Source organism: Miscanthus floridulus, chromosome 8 (genome assembly GCF_019320115.1).
Source record: "Miscanthus floridulus cultivar M001 chromosome 8, ASM1932011v1, whole genome shotgun sequence".
Classification (NCBI taxonomy): Eukaryota; Viridiplantae; Streptophyta; class Magnoliopsida; order Poales; family Poaceae; genus Miscanthus; species Miscanthus floridulus.
Window position 1 is genome coordinate 204,108,523 of NC_089587.1, and position 18,919 is coordinate 204,127,441.

The following is an 18,919-nucleotide window of genomic DNA, read 5'->3' on the forward strand; positions in this document are numbered from 1 at the left end:
CATGGATCCTGTGGGAGAAACAACTTCGATAAATATATTCATCGAGATAGTGATGGATAGATACATTCACCGAGACAATTTAGGTTGTGTCCTATAAAAATGGTTGCCTCATCATTGCTTGAACTGAAGTTGTCGCACCTACCTTAGATAACCGTCATATGTGAGGAATTTGAACCGAGACAGGGGATCAGAAGATGGGTAGATGATCGGTATTGGCACTTGGTAGGCATCTAGCATTTCTACTGATGAGTTGAGCATCGGTGGGTAAAATAGGAGAGGTAGGGATGTTCATTTGAATGAGAGTCATTATAGGATAATATAGAGGGATAGAATGCACTAACTATTGGGAGGTGCTTAATGTTGCATAACATTAAAGGGCACATTAATTTCTGGGAGGTGAAACACAAACCTTAGATGCTTAGTGGAATGAAACACAAACCTTGTATTCTGGTGAAAGGAAGTTCAAATGCTTCAGTTGTTGTACTTGTACTTAAGCAATGTAACGTACTCGCTAGGGTAGAGGATGATGGATGGCTATGACCATGATAGGTGCTTAAGATTGGACAATTGCAACAAAAGCGATGACATGGCGTAACGTGGTTATAGAAAAATACGAATAAATTATCCTTAGTGGGTTCCATCTATATAGGTTGTATATAGAATCAATTAAAACATAAGTGATTTCAGATTTTCCCTGATATGCATCTTCAGACAAAAGCCAAAGATCAGCACACATCGCTTTACATAACATTATCATCGTCACAAAGATAAGTGATAGGAAGTTGTTACAAAATTTATGAGTCCTTGAGATATTTCAAGTTCTCATGGTAGAACTACAAATATCTAAAATTAACATGAGAGCTATTCATAGCAATTCACTTTGCCATCCAAAAAATTATTTTCAAACTATATGACATAATTAATTTTTTCGCACGGAAATTGTAAGCACGTATGTGTGCCTTGAAAACTCTCAGGTAGTGTTTTGATTGGCAAACTGATAATGCCAACGGGAACATAAATGGATTATTGGGGGGGGGGGGGGGGGGGTCGTTGATGGGAACACTTACAAGACTTAGTTTGGTTGGACAAAGTAATGTCACACGAGATTGAGAGTTTGAGTATATTTAGGTAACACCTCGAGGTGAGCAACATTGGCGTTGTACAGGCCCGTATTGGTTCCCTTCATTGTCGATTACATCCGAGCTCAACCAAACATCAAGTAACGTGAAGTGATCGTGTTGTTAATCATTGCAGGGGAAAAGCACTGAACAAAATAACATCTTAGTGTTCCTGCTTCTTGTTTCAAGCCCAATTATGGATTTACCCTCCTTTGAACTAAATGTGGTGTTTGCCCCTTTATATTTCATTAAGATGACTTAAAAATATCAACTTAGCTATAAAAAAAAAACTAGTTTGCCACACGGAATTGCAATTGACTGCTTTTGTAAGTACTTTGTGATTTTGCCCCCCTATTGTGACATTAGCATTTTAAAAGATACCAAAACAATTTTGACAATAAAACTTGACAACAATTGGATGCATTTCAAATTTGGTCAAACTTTGACAAACACTATTTTAAAGTATGAAAGTGCATGGATAAAATTACAATCTCACCAATAATTCTTCTACCAATTCTCTAGATGTTCCCCTTTTTTAAACTCTGTTATTTGAACTCCAACTAGCACAATTGAAAATAAGGAAAGCAGTTGTTCGGGTTGTAAAAACAAGGACAAAATCACAAACTTAGAAAACTAACTGTGAGAGCGTGAACAGTGAATTTCAGCCCTGAACAGTGAATTCCGGCTGAAATTTCCACCGGCCGAACGCAGCCAACATGGGAAAGGACACCATTATCATGTCTCAAAAACTCTTACTATGAAGCTAAATTGAGATCTAGACCTCCTAGATCATTTATCTCGAAGTGATACTTGCATAGTTTACTTATCCCAATAGAATTTATTATTTCCAAGTCGCAAAAAAAAGAATTGATTATTTCTCCAGAATCAAATTACTAGTACGAAGTTGAGGCTATACTAGGTAACTATCATGTTGCTTTCAAATGTGAAACAAAATTTTCATTTTGCAAAAACATAGGCCATGAACTGAAACGTACTCTCTCCATATACCAAAACAAGTGTACATCTTGCTTCTTGAAGAATCATTTTTTAAATTTGACTAATAAATATATAAAAAATTGTATTAATATTTGTATCTCTAATAAGTTTATCATAAAATTATATTGCACTGTGAATCTAATGATATTCTACTACTCGAGTTGCGGGTTTTTTTGAAACTAAAACCCACAATAATTATCCACTTCAACGCCATCGCGGTGGTGCAGCAGCCGCAGAGGAACAGAGAAATTCTTGCTCACCTGACTATGACGTCACCCGCGTGCGCGACGAAAACCATTTCCCTCCGTCTCTTCCCGCCCACACTTTGGCCATGTCAGCGATCCGCCCCGAAACGCATCTCAGCCGTCCAAGCCAAGAAGCACCAACGCCTCGCGCGCCTCCACGCCAGCGATCCGCGGCATCAACCCTTCCACCAACCAGCGCGCACCACATTTCCGCTATAAGTAACCGCTCCCCACATCTCCCTTTCCTCCACCGCAAATCCTCCGCCGCTTGACAACACCATCATCGTTTTCCAATCGAGCAAACCCTCCTTCGCCTAGAGAATCCGAGCGGCATCGATGGCGCCCAAGGCGGAGAAGAAGCCGGCGGCGAAGAAGCCGGCGGAGGAGGAGCCCTCTGTGAAAGCGGCTCCGGCGGAGAAGGCCCCCGCGGGGAAGAAGCCCAAGGCGGAGAAGAGGCTCCCGGCGGGCAAGTCCGCCGGCAAGGAGGGCGGCGAGAAGAAGGGGAGGAAGAAGGGGAAGAAGAGCGTGGAGACCTACAAGATCTACATCTTCAAGGTCCTGAAGCAGGTGCACCCCGACATCGGCATCTCCTCCAAGGCCATGTCCATCATGAACTCCTTCATCAACGACATCTTCGAGAAGCTCGCCGCGGAGGCCGCCAAGCTCGCCCGCTACAACAAGAAGCCCACCGTCACCTCCCGCGAGATCCAGACCTCCGTCCGCCTCGTCCTCCCCGGGGAGCTCGCCAAGCACGCCGTCTCGGAGGGTACCAAGGCCGTCACCAAGTTCACCTCCTCTTAGATAGGCCGTCGCCAAGTGATGTGCTGCTTCTGCTGGTAGTAGTGGTTGGCTGGTGTGGTGTAGTTAAAGTGCTGCAGTTGCTTTTGCATGTATTATGAATTAGTCATGGCGGTAATGGAATGCTGTGGTTTATCTGAATGTTGATCAGTAATATTATTGCCTGCTTACCATAATATGTCAGTTAAGTAATGTCGCGCCGATTTGAGATGGTGTTGCAGATTTCTACAAGTGTTGGAATTTTGGAATTCAGTGTCCAGCTTCTGAAGTTGGTCGTGGAGAATGGGTTGATTTTTATTTTATTTCAAATGTTTATTCTTTCATTCAAACTCCAGGGCTTTGCAAGCTGAATTCGTTGTGCTCTAGTGCTCGCAAGTGTGTTTTCAGGTTTGGTATTTCTGGCATCTTAATATCCTACCTACCGGCCTATACAGTTGAAAATAGGCAGTTCAGTACTAGATTCGAAACTTTGGGAGAGGGAAGGTTTGGAGTTTGGTCAGTTGTCACGAAATATTTGGGCGGTGTAGCCGCGAATCTGCCGAAGCCAACTCTGTTTTGGCGCCTATCAATAAATTTCAGTAACTGAACAAAGCAGGCCGCAGAGATCCAAAGCAAGCAGAACCCAAATTCCAATTATAAGGCCGCAGAGCCCGCCAACGACTCTATAATGGGCACGATCCGGCCCAAATCCTGTCCAACCCTAGGAGATTCAGGACTAGTCCCAATTCCACTCAACCCTTATCAATTTGATTCAGCCCAATCTGATACGTTCTATAAATCCACACCATTTTCCACTAAAAAAAAGGCACACCATTTAATTCACCCTAATCCTTTTTTACCTCACAGGCTGATCCTACACCTACACTAGCAATCCAAGAGCCTTCACGGGCTAACACAATGTGTACGATCCATGGGCTATTGAATCGCACGTACAGGCTTGCCAGTAGTTCAACAAGTGAGCTAATGCATAGACAGATCATAGGTAAGATTAGATGATAATAACGTGTAAACAAAGAAAATTATAAATGACATACACCGAGTTTCTCCATCAGTTACAATTTGTCCATGCAAATTGGCTTAATTTCTAGGTGTTTGATACCCTTTAGCCCTGTCACATCACATGTTTGATATCAATTAGAAATATTAAACATAGGCTAATTATAAAAAACTAATTCCACATACAGAGGCTAATTCGCGAGATGAATTTATTAAGCCTAATTAGTCTATGATTTGACAACATGGTGCTACAATAAATATGTGCTAATTATGAATTACTCACGAATTAGACCAGGGCTTCTGCAATTAGTTTTATAATTAACACATGTTTATTCTTCCTAATTGGCATCAAACATTCGATGTGACGTAGCTAAAGTTTAATCCACTGATCCAAACACAGCTCGGAAAATAAGAAATAATCGCATGCAAATGCACGTACTGCCTACAATTTCTCAGTACAACGTTTTCGTATGGAACTAGTCATCGAAGGACTACTAGTTGTCTTCCGAGCACTTTTATCCTTATCTGGTTAGCCAGCAAAACTAAAAATTGAAAATCTTGTTTCAAAATCTAAAATTCAAAACCATGAACAAATTAAGCAAAGTCGTACTGTATATGCCTGCAGATGAGATGAGACATGTCAATCTCCTAGGAGAGAGATAAACTAGACTGAACTGTGAATCCACCCAAAAAAAAAAAGAAAAAGTCTACTTAACCCCCCATCTATCAACCATAGTCTACTTCATCCCAAACTATAAAACTATCTATTTTACCCCCTGAACTTTTCAAAACCGTCTGTTTTACGCCCCGGACGGTTTTCGACGATGGTTTGCTACAGCAATGGTGGTTTGCTACGCTCCCTGTGGTTTCACCTTTTTCTTTTTTTATTTATTTTTGCTGAATCTTTGAAAAATCATAGTAAATCATAGAAAAATCATAAAATAGAAAATCCAATTTTATTTGACTCCACATGAGTAGATCTACATAGTTAACATATAATGTGGTATGCTTTAGTACAAATGTTTTGCTGTACCTTTAGATTAATTGGAAAATCTAATTTTATCTGTAATTAATTAGAATTTATCTATAACTAAGTTATACATGGTCCAATGAGTACGAAATTTTTACTATAGTTCAAGCATATAATAATTAGTCTACCATAAAAATTTCACCATAATTGGGCCACAGAAGCTGTAGCTATGAATTGTTCCAATTAATTACAGATAAAATTGGATTTTTCAATTAATCTAAAACTACAACAAAAATTTTGTACTAAAGCATATCATATTATATGTTCATTGTGTAGATCTACTCATGTGGAGTCCAACAAAATTAGATTTTCCATTTTATAATTTTTCTGTGATTTACTATGATTTTTTAAAGATTCACCAGAAATAAATAAAAAAGAAAAAGACAAAACTACCATCACTATAGCAAAACCACCGTTACTGTAGCAAAACCACCGTCGAAAACCGTCAGGGGAGTAAAATAGACAGTTTTAAAAAGTTCAGGGGATAAAATAGACGGTTTTATAGTTTGGGGTGTGAAGTAGACCATGATTAATAGTTGGGGGTTAAGTAGACTTTTTCAAAAAAAAAAAAAAAAAAAGATGTGGACAACTGCGAAGTTTTTGCAGCTAGTTATAAGTAGCGACTTCAAGGTGGAGGCGTGCTTACCGCGGCCTGAAGCGGCAGGCCACCGGGCGCGCGGGGTGGCCAAGCGCCAACAACAGGTACGCGTGGACGGACATCCGCCGGTTTTAGGCTAACGCGCAAGGCACGACCAACGCCGAAGCGCGGGCGTCCTTGGGTTCCTTTCGTCCCAGACCGTGGCCCGTGGGGGCTGACGGCTGGCCGGCTGGGTGGTTAGCGGCCTCAGGCTGCGGTTCTCCTTCCACCCCACCGGCTCGCGCTTCCGTTCTGTTGTAAACCAAAGACAAAGATGGTGGCCAAATCCATGTGGAGAGAAGGGACAAAAGTTCCAAATCCATGTGGAGAGAAGGGACAAAAGTTCTAAATCCATGTGAGAGAAGGGACAAAGTTAGAGCATTTGGTGCTGATGTTTTACGCAGCCTCCTTTCACTATGAATAGGAGGTCACTTTCACCATTGTAAGATCATTACAAGAAGAAAAAGTGAAATACAGAAAGAAAGCTCCCCCTTCCTCCCAAATCTGTCTCTCTTGTGTTTGTGTGCAAATCAAATAACGTGATTTCTAACACGTTCCATGCGCCACATGTCGTTCTGGTCCGTGGGCAACGGGCAGCTGCTATAGCTTTTGCCCGTGAACGTGCGTGCGTCGTCCGGCCCAGGAAAACCTGACCTTCGGTCGTCGTCAGTTGGTCACTGCACCGGCCACCGCGCGTTTACTTTGCCTTTTGTTTTCTTGGATATCCATGCATATGCTACACGGGCAGGTTTTTAGCTAGCGCCGGACACAAACGGTGCACCACCCAAGCATCTCATGGGACAGGACATGACAGGAGATGAAGAAAAGTGGCCGGCTCCGATGCCCATTGACTACCTTTTTCACATGCTTGGAGTCCATGCGGTTAGCTAGCGACCCACCAATCACTACGGGAGAGATAAAATTCCCCGAGTGTCGTTGGCTTCTCCGAGTACTAAAAATCGGGCACTCAGAAAAGATAATCTTCCCCGAATGTTGCACTCGGGAAAGAATTGCACTCGGGGAAGAGAGGCTTTTCCCGAGTGCCACAGAGATCCTGGCACTCGGTAAAGATCAGCACTCGGCAAAGGCCCTCTTCCCCGAGTGCAACACTCGGGGAAGATCGGCACTCGGCAAAGAAACTTGTTACTTGACGGTTCACCCCGCCCACGCCGTTAAAACTTAAAAAAACAAAAATTCTTCCCTGAGTGCCAGGGAAGGCACTCGGGGAAGAGGCCCTTTCCCGAGTGTCAGAACAGGACACTCGGGGAAGAGGCTGCCTTCCCCGAGTGCCCTGTCCTGGCACTCGGGAAAGGGCCTCTTCCCCGAGTGCCAGGGAAGGCACTCGGGGAAGAATTTTTGTTTTTTTTTGTTTTTTTTACCTCATTTTTTTGTGAGGCCTTCCCACATTATTTGAAACTGTCTGTTCAAATTTGGGACAATTTTGACTTTTTTTGTTATATTTCGTTAGTTTTTTTTCGTTTCGTTGAATTTTTTTTGCATACTTCGAATTTGAACTGCAGGTGCATGAAATAATAGAATTTGGTGATTCAAAAAATTATATTAATGATATTTGGTGTATGTTGATGCCTTATTCAGGAACTCGCATGAAATGTCGAGCATCTTGTTGACGTAACATGACGAACAACTTGCGGGAAAAGTGTATTTAAATTATATAAAATCCGAACGAAGTCCGAAAATCGTGAAACTTGTCTGGGCGTCGTGTTATCGCATGTAGAGGCTATGATAAAAAATTGAGAAGGTTTCGACGAAGTTGCGACGTCGGATGCTTAAAACCCATACATCTCCGCATGCCTCTACAAGTGATCACATGCGGAGATGTCTGGGTTTTAGGCATCCAACGTCGCAACTTGCTCGAAACCTTCTCGATTTTTTCTCATAGCCTCTACATGCGATAACACGACGCCCAGACAAGTTTCGTGATTTTCGGACTTCGTTCGGATTTTATATAATTTAAAAACACTTTTCTCGCAAGTTGTTCGTCATGTTACGTCAACAAGATGCTCGACATTTCATGCGAGTTCCTGGATAAGGCCTCAACATACACCAAATATCATTAATATAATTTTTTAAATCACCAAATTCTATTATTTCATGCACCTGCAGTTCAAATTTAAAGTATGCAAAAAAAAATTCAACGAAACGAAAAAAACTAACGAAATATAACAAAAAAAATCAAAATTGTCCCAAATTTAAATAGGGAGTTTTAAATAATATGGGAAGGCCTCACAAAAAAATTATGCACAAAAAACAAAAAAAAAACAAAAATTCTTCCCCGAGTGCCTTTCCTGCCACTCGGGGAAGATGCCCTTTCCCGAGTGCCAGGACAGGGCACTCGGGGAAGACTTAAAAAAAAAGCCCAGCAGGCCCCTTATCTAAACCTAACCGGCAATTCCCACAGAGGTTAGGGTTTGCGCCGACAGAGGACGCCGACGGCGCGTGAAGGACACCGCGCAGGGGAGCCGCGGTGAGGGTTGCCGCCCCATCTTCCTCTCGCCTCCGTCTCCGGCACTGGCCACGGCGGCTAGGGTTTCCCTGCCCGCCCCGTCCGACATTCGCGCTCCGCTGGTTTCGTCCCCACCACCGGCGATCCCTCATCACCGAACTCTCTACGCCCGCTGTGGCGAGCTCCCCGGCGGCGCCCCAGCCCGCTCGCGCGCTCGGGCTGTCATCCCCACCACCGGCGTCTTCTCTCCTTCATCGATGGTCTACGCGCTCCGGCTGCCGGCCCTTCTCTCCTTCCTCGACGATTTGTCCCGCAGCCGGTCCACCACCACCCACCGGCTATACTCTCCTTCCTCCTCCAAAGGTACCACCCCCACCCTCCTCTCCCTCTTTCTCTGATTCAGAGCACATGATGCATTCATGATACGTATCAATACTGAAGATGAGTCGGCGCTTCTGATGAACTAGTAATAAGCTATTTCCTAATTCTTCAGTCTGTTGTTTGTCTGGATTTATTTCTCATGTTCTATGACTGCAGAAATAAATGATATGCCCTCTTGTGTTTCAATGAAAAATGATCGACCTGCATATCTGAATTTTTCTGCTAGTTTACATGACTAATTGGAATACATTAGGGAATACACAAGTTCCCGAAATTTTGTAAGAGAGGTTAATGGCTAGCTACCAATATCTGATTAGCATTAGTTATATTCTAAAACCTTTTTTCGATAAAAGGAAGTTCTTATTAACTTTTCAAGACATCACATTCAGATGATACAGAGTTTTTAAAAAAGAACTAGACAAAGCCATACACGCTCTAGTAACTATCGATACAAAAGCTAGATCGCCACCCATACACCCTAAGGGTTGATTTTTCTTCCTGTAAATTAAAGGGAAAGCAAATTAAAGGCTCATCAATGGATCATTATATATTTTAGAAAATTCAGTGTGTGATCAACGTATGTTGTTTTACTCTTTATATAGAATTAGAGCTGTGTTTTAACCTGGACTGTAGTCTAACTAACCTTTCGAGTAGTAGACATAGTTCACATGAGCTGTGTTTTATATAGGATTGGAGCTGTTGCTTTACTTTTTATATAGAGTTGGAGCTATCCAGTCTGCCATCAAGAATATTACTGTCTGCCATCCATTATGACTTGGCTACATAGCTAAACTGACTATTTTCTGAATGTGAACTGCATCAATAACTGACATGTTATCCTACTAATGTAAACTACGTCTGCCTTATTGCTTGGTTCCGTCAGAGGTTTATGCTGATACTAATGCAAGTGCTAGCTAAAACTAGGAAAATAACTGTGTCATTTTCATTTGGATAATAACTATTGCATCCCATACCTTATTTGCAGTATGCTTGGTTACCTCACTTTATATTGTTTTAAGACAAGAACTGGATATCTGCTAATTTGTTTTGGCGAAACTACAACTGGATATCTGCTTGGTTACCTATGTTGCATATATTCTGCCTAATGCCAATGATGATGTTTTTTAAAACTGAGCTCATGTCTTTTGCCAATGATAACAGTTTTTGTATAATGAGGCATAATTATTGCTGTTTATATGGCAGGTTTACTGCTGTTTATATGCCACACTCCTCTCTACTACTACTACTCTACTCTCCACTCCTATTCTCTCCAACTCTCCTGTACTCCTATTTCGAATTGATCACATTTTTTAAACTGTGCGCCTCCTCTATACTACTACTACTACTACTCTACTCTGAACCTGAGGCATAAGGCATATGCAATGATGTTTCATTTTGATGCTACTCTGAACATGAGGCATAAGGCATCTGCAATGATATTTTATTTTGATGCTACTCTGAACCTGAGGCATAAGGCATGTGCAATGATGTTTTTTACCTGCCTGTGATGATGTTTTTTACATACTGTGCAGTGATGGTTGCTGCTGCTGGCCTGAATTGTTCTGATCATTTTATCTGAATTGAGCACATTTTCCAAATTAAGCGCATTAACCGAAGAATTGAGCACATTTTTTTGGATTGAGCTTAACTGGTGATTCTGAAATGGCACTTGATTCTGAAATGACACATTTTGTCTAGTTTACTACTCTTACTACTGTGGGGTTGCTTAACTGGGAATGTTGCCTACTGTGGGGTTGCTTAACTGGGAATGTTGCCTGTGATGATGTTTTTTACATACTGAGCACCTGCCTGTTGCCTGTGACGATGTTTTTTAACATACTGAGTACCTGCCTTATGCCAATGATGAGAGTTTTTATATACTGAGCACCTGCCTTATGCCAATGATGAGGGTTTTTATGTACTATTCCTATCTGCTCCTATCATATCCCACCTCTACTACTACTACCTACTACTACTCTACTTTACTCTACTACTACTACTCTAGCTAACCTTTGGAGTAGTAGACATAGTTCATATGAGCTGTGTTTTATATAAAATTGGAGCTGTTGCTTTACTTTTTATATAGAATTGGAGCTATCCAGTCTGCCATCAAGAATATTACTGTCTGCCATCCATTATAACTTGGCTACATAGCTAACCTGACTATTTTCTGAATGTGAACTGCATCAATAACATTTGTTTTGAATTGTCTCATATGTCACTCTTTTTGTTGCCTGTACTACTATACTACTCTATACTCTCTACACTCTACTGCACCTCTCTTCTCTCTACTCTACTACTCTTCTCTCTACTGCACCTCTCTACTCTCTACTCTCCTACTCTCTCTACTGCTTTTTTTTTGCCAACTCTCCCCTCTCCTCTCTGTTTTTTGCCGATGATGAAATTGTCTAAGTCCATTCATTATATGGAAATATGAGCTGATGATCAAAAACTTGTGAGGAACTTGGCACCACTACCAGTCGTCCCCACATTATCTTCTCTCTTCTCTGCTATGATGCCTTTATGCTCTAAGTTTATGATCAAATGATGATTGACATGTTTCTAAGGCCTCTACTAGTTCTACTACTACTACTTGCACCACCACCACCACCACATCGTCGAGAGTCTACTCCGGTGAGTATGAGTACGGATGTTTTACTTTCTTTGCTCATGCTTAGTGTCAAACCTAGTGATGGCCTTCGTGCCGAATTTGTTGATGTGTCGGCCTTCGTGCCGAAATGTGGTTGTCGGCCTTCGTGCCGACGTTTTTCTTGCAGGTTTTGGAAACCTCCCCGTGTAGGGGAGGTGCTGCCGAAATTTTCAACTTTTCTTTAAACTCCTTACATTTTTATCTTGTCACTCACGTGCAATCTCCTCTCTTTTTTGCAGCATCAATCGGGGGCGGCGTCGAACCATGTCGAAGGGTCGCCGGCATCGCACGTCGGGCCATCCCCACCTGGACCGTCGCCGGGATCGCACGCTGGGGCGTCCCACCCCTCACAGTCGCCGTGAGCCGCCTTCGGAGTCGTTTTTATGTATTGAACTTGTGAACTTGGAATAGTGTGTACTTTTGAACGTGTGGTTTGTAATATATTGTGGATTTCGGACAAATTTGGTCGTTTGTGATATATAAATATGGTTTGTGACATATTGGTGTTGATTTGTGGTTTGTGATATATATATATGCTTTGTTGTTTACATGAAAAAGCAAAAAACAAAAAAAAAGAATTTTAGAGGTGGCTTCCCCGAGTGCCTGTGCTGTGGCACTCGGGAAAGAGGGATTTAAAAAAAAAACAAATTTCTTCCCCGAGTGCCTGAGCTGTGGCACTCGGGGAAGAGTATTTAAAAAAAAATTCAAAAATCTTTCCCGAGTGTTGCACTCGGGGAAGAAAATCAAAAAAAAAAACGACGGCGGCCGACGGCCAACGGCGTCAAGTCTTCCCCGAGTGCCAACACGGCACTCGACAAAGCCTTCCCCGAGTGCACGATTTTTGACACTCGGGGAAGACAACTTTCCCGTGAGAGGATTAGCCGGAGGCTTTTCCCCGAGTGTTGCACTCGGGGAAGACTTCCCCGAGTGCAATTGGGCCTTCCCCGAGTGCAACTGGCATTCGGGGAAGCCAGCAGTTCCTGTAGTGAATGGCTGTTACACACTGCTATCAGCTCTAAAGGAATATACTTACAAAATTCAATAAAGTTATTGGTGCCACAAGAGCGCATTTTATATAGGACAAACATATACTCGTGTCCATTTTGCTATCCTAAACTGACGAAGACATTATTCTTTCGGCTACATACGTGCACAAGACTTACCTTCTGTTGAAGTTACACACGGGTAATATCTACAGGGTGCCACCACAAATTAAAAGTTTGGATTTTGATTAGATTGTTTTTATAGTTCCACGCTGGCCACTGATGACCTCACCCGACCTCACCATCCACCAACCACCCCGTCTCCTCCAACTTGTCCTCTGAAAAAAAAAAATCAATGGATATGCAGCCTGATCGTTGGACTGTGGCTTGTCGTAAACGATCGTAAATTTTCAGTCGAAATAATATTGTTCTTTCACACAAACCAGTTAGCAGTATTTCTTCACGAACCAGCAACGATACGAATCAGCCAACCGAACATTTGATGGTATCCATGCTGACTCGGTGTATATATACTACCGCTGGATTTGTGACAGCTGTATGTGCGTTTGGGAGACTCCGTCCGTTGAGTCATGACGTGGTCCTAGACATCGGAGCCTCGGCGCTTCACACGCAGACGTAGGATCTGGCAGGCTATCCACGTGTCCCCATCTAATGTGTCCCCCATCTAATGACAGTATGCACCAAGTCTAGGTGGATACTGTATCCACATATTTTTTTCCCCTGCAAACATCTTTGGCGAGGCTCTCCATCCTAACCCTCTCCGCCACCTGTCCACCATGCATCGCTTCACGGTGACACCCTTGCCTCATGCTGGTCCCTGGGCGTTCGGTTTTAACCGACTGTTCGGTTCGGTTTCTTCGGTTTTCTAAAATTTCGGTTTTCAGAAAATAACCTCTGATCGGTTTGCTAAAATTCTAAAAACCGATCAATTTCGGTTCGGTTTTTTAGTTTGGTTTTTTTGGTTAAAACCGAATAAATCGATGCAAGAAAACATCAGGCAGGATTTAGAACTGACAGCATAGCACAGTACAAACTTGCACAGCACAGTATATTATTTGAAGACTCAAGATTGTTACAAACTTAACAATTCAATGCTCAAATCAAATATTACAAATTTGCAGTTCATTCTTGATAATAAACCACAGTACTCCATCAGTTTTGATAAACAACAGGAAAAAAAACAGGGTTCGCTTTGATTTCTCGGTACTTCGGTTCGGTATGGCATAGAAACCGAAGCCGAAGCCGAACACCGAACTTCACAGAACTGGAAACCGAAACCGAACCGAAAAACCGAACTACCGACTATTCGGTTCGGTTTCGGTTCGGTTCGGTTCGGTGTTCGGTTTTCAGTGAAAAAAAGCCCAGGGTGAATGGCTGGTCCGGTTTGTCTTCTAAAGAATCTAAGTTCGGTGAGTTCAATCTCTAACCCTAACAACACTTATCCTCGTAGTCTAGCAGTCGCCAACCTCGATTGTTGTTCATGTTTGGCTGCACCACGCTGCCCAATGCCCTCCCCTACTTGCCGCGGATGCAGATACATGCGTGGTTGTAAAATCCCACTGGCAACAAATACATGGTTGCCCGTTCGTTTCGCCGTTGTTGGAAACCATGTGTTGGTGTCGCCAACACACTCCTATATTGGTGCTCAAAGATAGTGTAACAAATTCAAAGACTCTTTGATAGAGCTTTACTCCATACTTCTCTGATTGAGTGATTTTAGTGTGGGAGCAGGATAGAGAGTAGGTGTGAAGTGATTCTAGGAATTGAATCGGAACGGCGAGGTGCAGGTTTTTTAGCTCGTAGCACACCCGTGGCAAACCTCCTAAGTAGTCCCAGGGGCAAAGATACATATAAATGACAAGGTGCAAATGCATCCTCTCAAAAATTTAGGAACATTGATTATGTTTAAAATTCCACTATGTGTGGGTTCTCCTTGACACATGTCTATGCATCCACAAGGCAATCATACCATTTTCTAATTTGCTCTAGCTTCTCTAGAGAATAGTGCAATTCTAGCCTAGATTATTTACCAGGTCATCAGATTCGCCAAATCTATTTTTTGATTCGGCCAAATTTGTAAAAGTACCTTTTGCCCTTTGGGGACCGGCAGGATAAGCAAAGCATCACTCTGAAAAGGTGAAGGGAGATGCCGGATGAATCACATTCACCCGAGCTTTGCATATCTTCTAGCTCTTGAGCTTGAGTATGAATCTCCACTTTACAAGGAATCACCTCAAAGCTGGCCGATATATGCAAAAACATGCACATGGACTAGCGGCTAGCCGCTGGTGTCATCACGCCAGGATGCACGCAGCAGATTTCATTAGTCACCTGCTTAGAATTGGAACATTTAATGAACTTAGAAAGTATAGCGAGCGAGTTCATGATACAGTACTCACTCCCTTACAAACTGTAAGTCGTTTTGACTTTTTATGCATATAGTTTTACTATATCTAGATATATAGTAAAAATCATGAATCTAGAAAAGTCAAAACAACTTATAATTTAGAATGGAGGAAATATTATTTTGTAGTGAGCATCTACAACCGTTTGATAAATCTATTCTCGATCTTGTTTCTTATATGACAGAAAAAAATCCTACTCCAATAACTTGTTACCCGCAGACGCACTTTTAGTGTGGTGGTATGTGCTTGTTTTGTTTGTCCAACCGGTCGGAGTTTGACATGTGGTATCACATCTATTCAAGTGAGAGCCTCTTCCTCCAACGACTTTAAAAAAGACTCCCTGTTCTAACTCCCAATTAAAAAATAGGGGTATCCACGTGCAAAGATACGTGGATGGACGATATATCCATGTTGGTGTTGTTTTTCCTTTTTACGGTGCTCCATGTCGCCCCAAATTGAATTGCCACTGTTTGGAGGTTTGTCGGAATTAGATATGAGAATACTAGAAGAGCATGCAATTGAGATTATTATTTGGCAGTTTTGGGTGTGAGTTATGTTGATGGGATGTCTGACCATGGCTCGACCATCGCTGCCTGGGAGTTTTGTCGGAATTGCGGCGCTATTTTCCAGATATGAGAAAACTAAGAGATAGAACAACAATAAAAAATTTGTTTTGAAGGTTTTGGATGCTAGTTAAGATGCCAAGGATGGTAGGCCACGGCAACGAGTTGCGGTGGTTTGGTATGTACGAAGATGATGACGTATATGTTTTTTAGGAACCAATAAAAAATGAATAAATTGTTGTATTTTTTTACTCAGCTTTTTAAAAGGTTCCAAAACTAAATCTTTAGGACTCAATTTTTTTTAGATACTAGAAGATACCCCGCGCGTTGTTGCGGCTATTACAAAGAATTTGGAATGAAAATGAGTAGAGATGATGTATGTGGATAACTTGCAATTAAAAAAAACTCGGGTTGCGGGGGTAGACACCCCCGAGTTATTTTAGCTTAAGGTAGAGGACATCTCACCCAGCCCGAGAAAACCCTCGAACCCCATGTTCTGCCCGCACACAGGGGCCCGTTACCCGGTGAGAGGGCCGGTCCATTTTACATATGCTTTGGGAACGCGGGATAGGTGAGGGTTTTTTTTTTCCACACCGCCGATCAGAAATTCGCCTAACCCAGGATTCAAACTCTGGTCACGGGGGACGCCACCCGGAGGCTTGACCATTTGGTCTAGCAACCAGGTTGAAAGTTAGTGGAATGACAAAACTATTAGTCAGAGATGATGCAGATAATTAGTGGGGTATGATGTGGATGGCTTGCATGTTGAGATAGACTTATAGCGCCGTAGGATTTTCTTGAAAATAAATCTGTTATATACATAGCATTATTAATATATACGAATTTGACTTGCATGTTATTTTATTATATACAACTTGCTCTTTACATTGCTAGATCATACTTGTGTAGAACTTGTTGCTAGTCTCGCTAGTTGAGTAGTGTTGCAATTAGTTGAGTAGCTAGTTGTATCTAGTCTCATAGATTGCCCACTAGTTGTAGAAGTACTGACTTAGTTTGATTGATTGCCATAGAGATAATAGCAAACTAAAATCGGTAGGTGGTTTGCCTTTTCAAGTAGAGCTAGAGCAAAATCACTTTATTGTTGTGTTGTCATCTAATCATTTGCTCTAGTGATTTTGTAGATTATTAATTAGTCTATTAACCCACTCTAGCTATTTAGAACATTTCAATTGGCTAATTTTTTCAAACTTTAATTATTTTTATAGAAAAATACGTCAACACCATCTCTAATTATGGCATCAAATTAGTTTAATTAAATCTACCGTGAAATAGGTCAGTGTATTTAATTGATATATTGTAGATTAGTATATTTTTCTAACTTAGTCAAAAGTATGATGCATATGATTTATGACATATATTTGAAAAGGGTGAAGTCTATTTTTTCGCCATTGAACTATTACGTGAGTTTGGTACTGGCCATTAAACTTAAAAACCAGGAATCTTTGACAATACTGTTTATATTTGGCACTTCGGTTGTTTTGATGGATGGTTTTGGTGAGATTGTTTCAAAATTTCAAAATTTCAAAATTTGAGAACATCAAATAGAATTTGGGATCATAACTGTTTCAAATTGAAAATTTATCAACTATAAAGCTTTATATCTCATCGAGATCTACAACTTTGGTCTAGGAACATTTATCCATGCGAGTTTAATTCGTTTGAACAATTCAAAAATTTTGAATTTCAAATATAAAAACTTAAAACAAAATTTTGTGATAGTAAATAATTTTAAATGAACAGGTTGTCAACTAGAAAGTTGTTGATCTCATAGAGATCTACAACATTAGACTTGGTCATTTCTCCATACATGTTCATTTGAATAATTCAAAAAATTTAAATTTCAAAATATAAGAACTTGAAATAGAATTTTGAGACCGTAAACGATTCCAAATGAAAAATTGTCACCTAAAAAGTTGTACCTTTTGTTGGTGTCATTTCTCCATCCGAGTTGTAAATAATTCAAAAAATTTAAATTTAAAATATGAGAAGTTCAAACAAAATTTCAGGACTATAAATAATTTCAAATAAAAAAGTTGTCAACTACAAAGTTGTAGATCTCATCGATTTTGGTCATTTGTCCATCTGAATTCGTTTGAATAATCTAAAAAATTGAAAAATGATGGCACGCGGGCCTCACTACCGCTTGTGGTCCGTGTCACCAAACCCACTCGTCAAAACTGTCGAATAGTCAAATATGAACGGTATTAACATATAAATGTTAAGCCTATGTATGGATTCAAATGAACCCGCTCACATCCGTTGTGCTTCATATTTTTCAAATGTTCAATTTTTCTCCAACAATTTTCCCCAACTGCAAGCACACAAAAGAAGAAGAATGAAATCAGAAGGCACCTTTTCATTTGTCGAATCTCAAATAATTGTACTGACCAGTTTACTAAAAAGCTTATATCCACTAATAAATGTGAGGATAGGAGGGATCCTTGACGCATTCCACTCCTGTCGATTGACTTCACCTCCCTATATTCTGTTCAAATAGTCCAATAGTCTTTGATGATAAAGCCAACAAGCTTAGAGACGATGATGATTGCTTTATTGTTTTAATAAAGGAGGCTTTGTTAAGCAAGTGATGAGGAAATCACTCCTTTAGATGCACCCGCTATCCTCCAATCCTTATGCAAGGTCCAATGATCCAAGCTTGAATATGACAACTAAATCTACATGTGAGCTTGTTCATAAGCGATCCTTTTCGCAATTTTGAGAATAGATTGCTACCTAATGATGTTATCTTGCTTAAGAACATTGGAGAGGGTTATGGAATACTTGGAGAGAGCTGTGAAGGCGAAGAAGACCAGCAAGGATGTTCAAGCCAAGCCGGAGGCTCGGTCCAACTAGAGTTCGAGTCTGCCTCGGCCTTAAGGACCAGCCTATTGTAAAACAGACGCCCAGGACGCATCCAGACTTTATTTTCGATGACCCACATATGCATGGAAATCTAATTTCATAAGCCAACCAATAGTTTTGGTTTCATGTCCAAATTCCACTGTACCCAACGGGAATCGTCAAAATAAGTCAGCATTCAGAATTTATCAGGGTGCTGCATTATCGTCTATTGGTCCGTTGAGTCGTGTATCGTCTTAGAGCACATGGGGGTGCAAACCCTTGGACCTTATGTTGAGTCGTCACACCACATGTTAGGGGTTGTGTTTCACTTTAGATTAATCTGTCATCAAACAATCACCGTTATCGGTTTTGAAACCCCACTTTCATGATCTTAATCATACATATGTAGTTGTCACTTTCATTGAGCTGCACACTTTTGAGTTCTTGCTTGTGTTCTTCGTTTTGCAGACAGAGATTAGCCTTCTTAGTGAGGTCAACTCGGATTAGTGACACGATTGATAACTAGAGGAGTTGTGATGCTAATAAGGTTGCAAGGTTCGGGTCTTTTGATCTGAAGTTAGATCGGTGTGTTGCTTTCCACCAAAACATGAGTTACCTTGAACAAAAGATTGGGGACCCAGTCCCCATCAACAAGTGCATGCAAACCACATTAAAGCATGCAAATATTAGCTCCAGGACCATGTATGAAAGGTCCTAATATGGCTAGAGGGGGTGAATAACCTATTTAAAAATCTATAAACCAACTAGAG

The 18,919-nt window shown here is 41.2% G+C and overlaps 1 protein-coding gene and 1 long non-coding RNA gene across 2 annotated transcripts; both read left to right on the forward strand.

Moving 5' to 3' along the window:
• The first annotated feature begins 2,602 nt into the window (after positions 1-2,602).
• On the forward strand, positions 2,603-3,346 carry LOC136474646 (histone H2B.5-like). Its single transcript, XM_066472212.1, has one exon. It carries the CDS (start codon positions 2,696-2,698, stop codon positions 3,158-3,160), a length of 465 nt encoding a protein of 154 aa, XP_066328309.1. The 5' UTR covers positions 2,603-2,695; the 3' UTR covers positions 3,161-3,346.
• Positions 3,347-11,250: 7,904 nt separating this feature from the next.
• Positions 11,251-11,813, forward strand: LOC136474647 (uncharacterized). The gene is made up of 2 exons (XR_010762983.1): positions 11,251-11,299; positions 11,555-11,813. It is a non-coding gene; the product is annotated as an uncharacterized lncRNA (long non-coding RNA).
• The last annotated feature ends 7,106 nt before the right edge of the window (positions 11,814-18,919 follow it).

Coding starts and splice junctions, on each gene's coding strand:
- LOC136474646 (XM_066472212.1), top strand. CDS start 2,696: ATGGCGCCCAAGGCGGAGAAGAAGCCGGCGGCGAAGAAGCCGGCGGAG.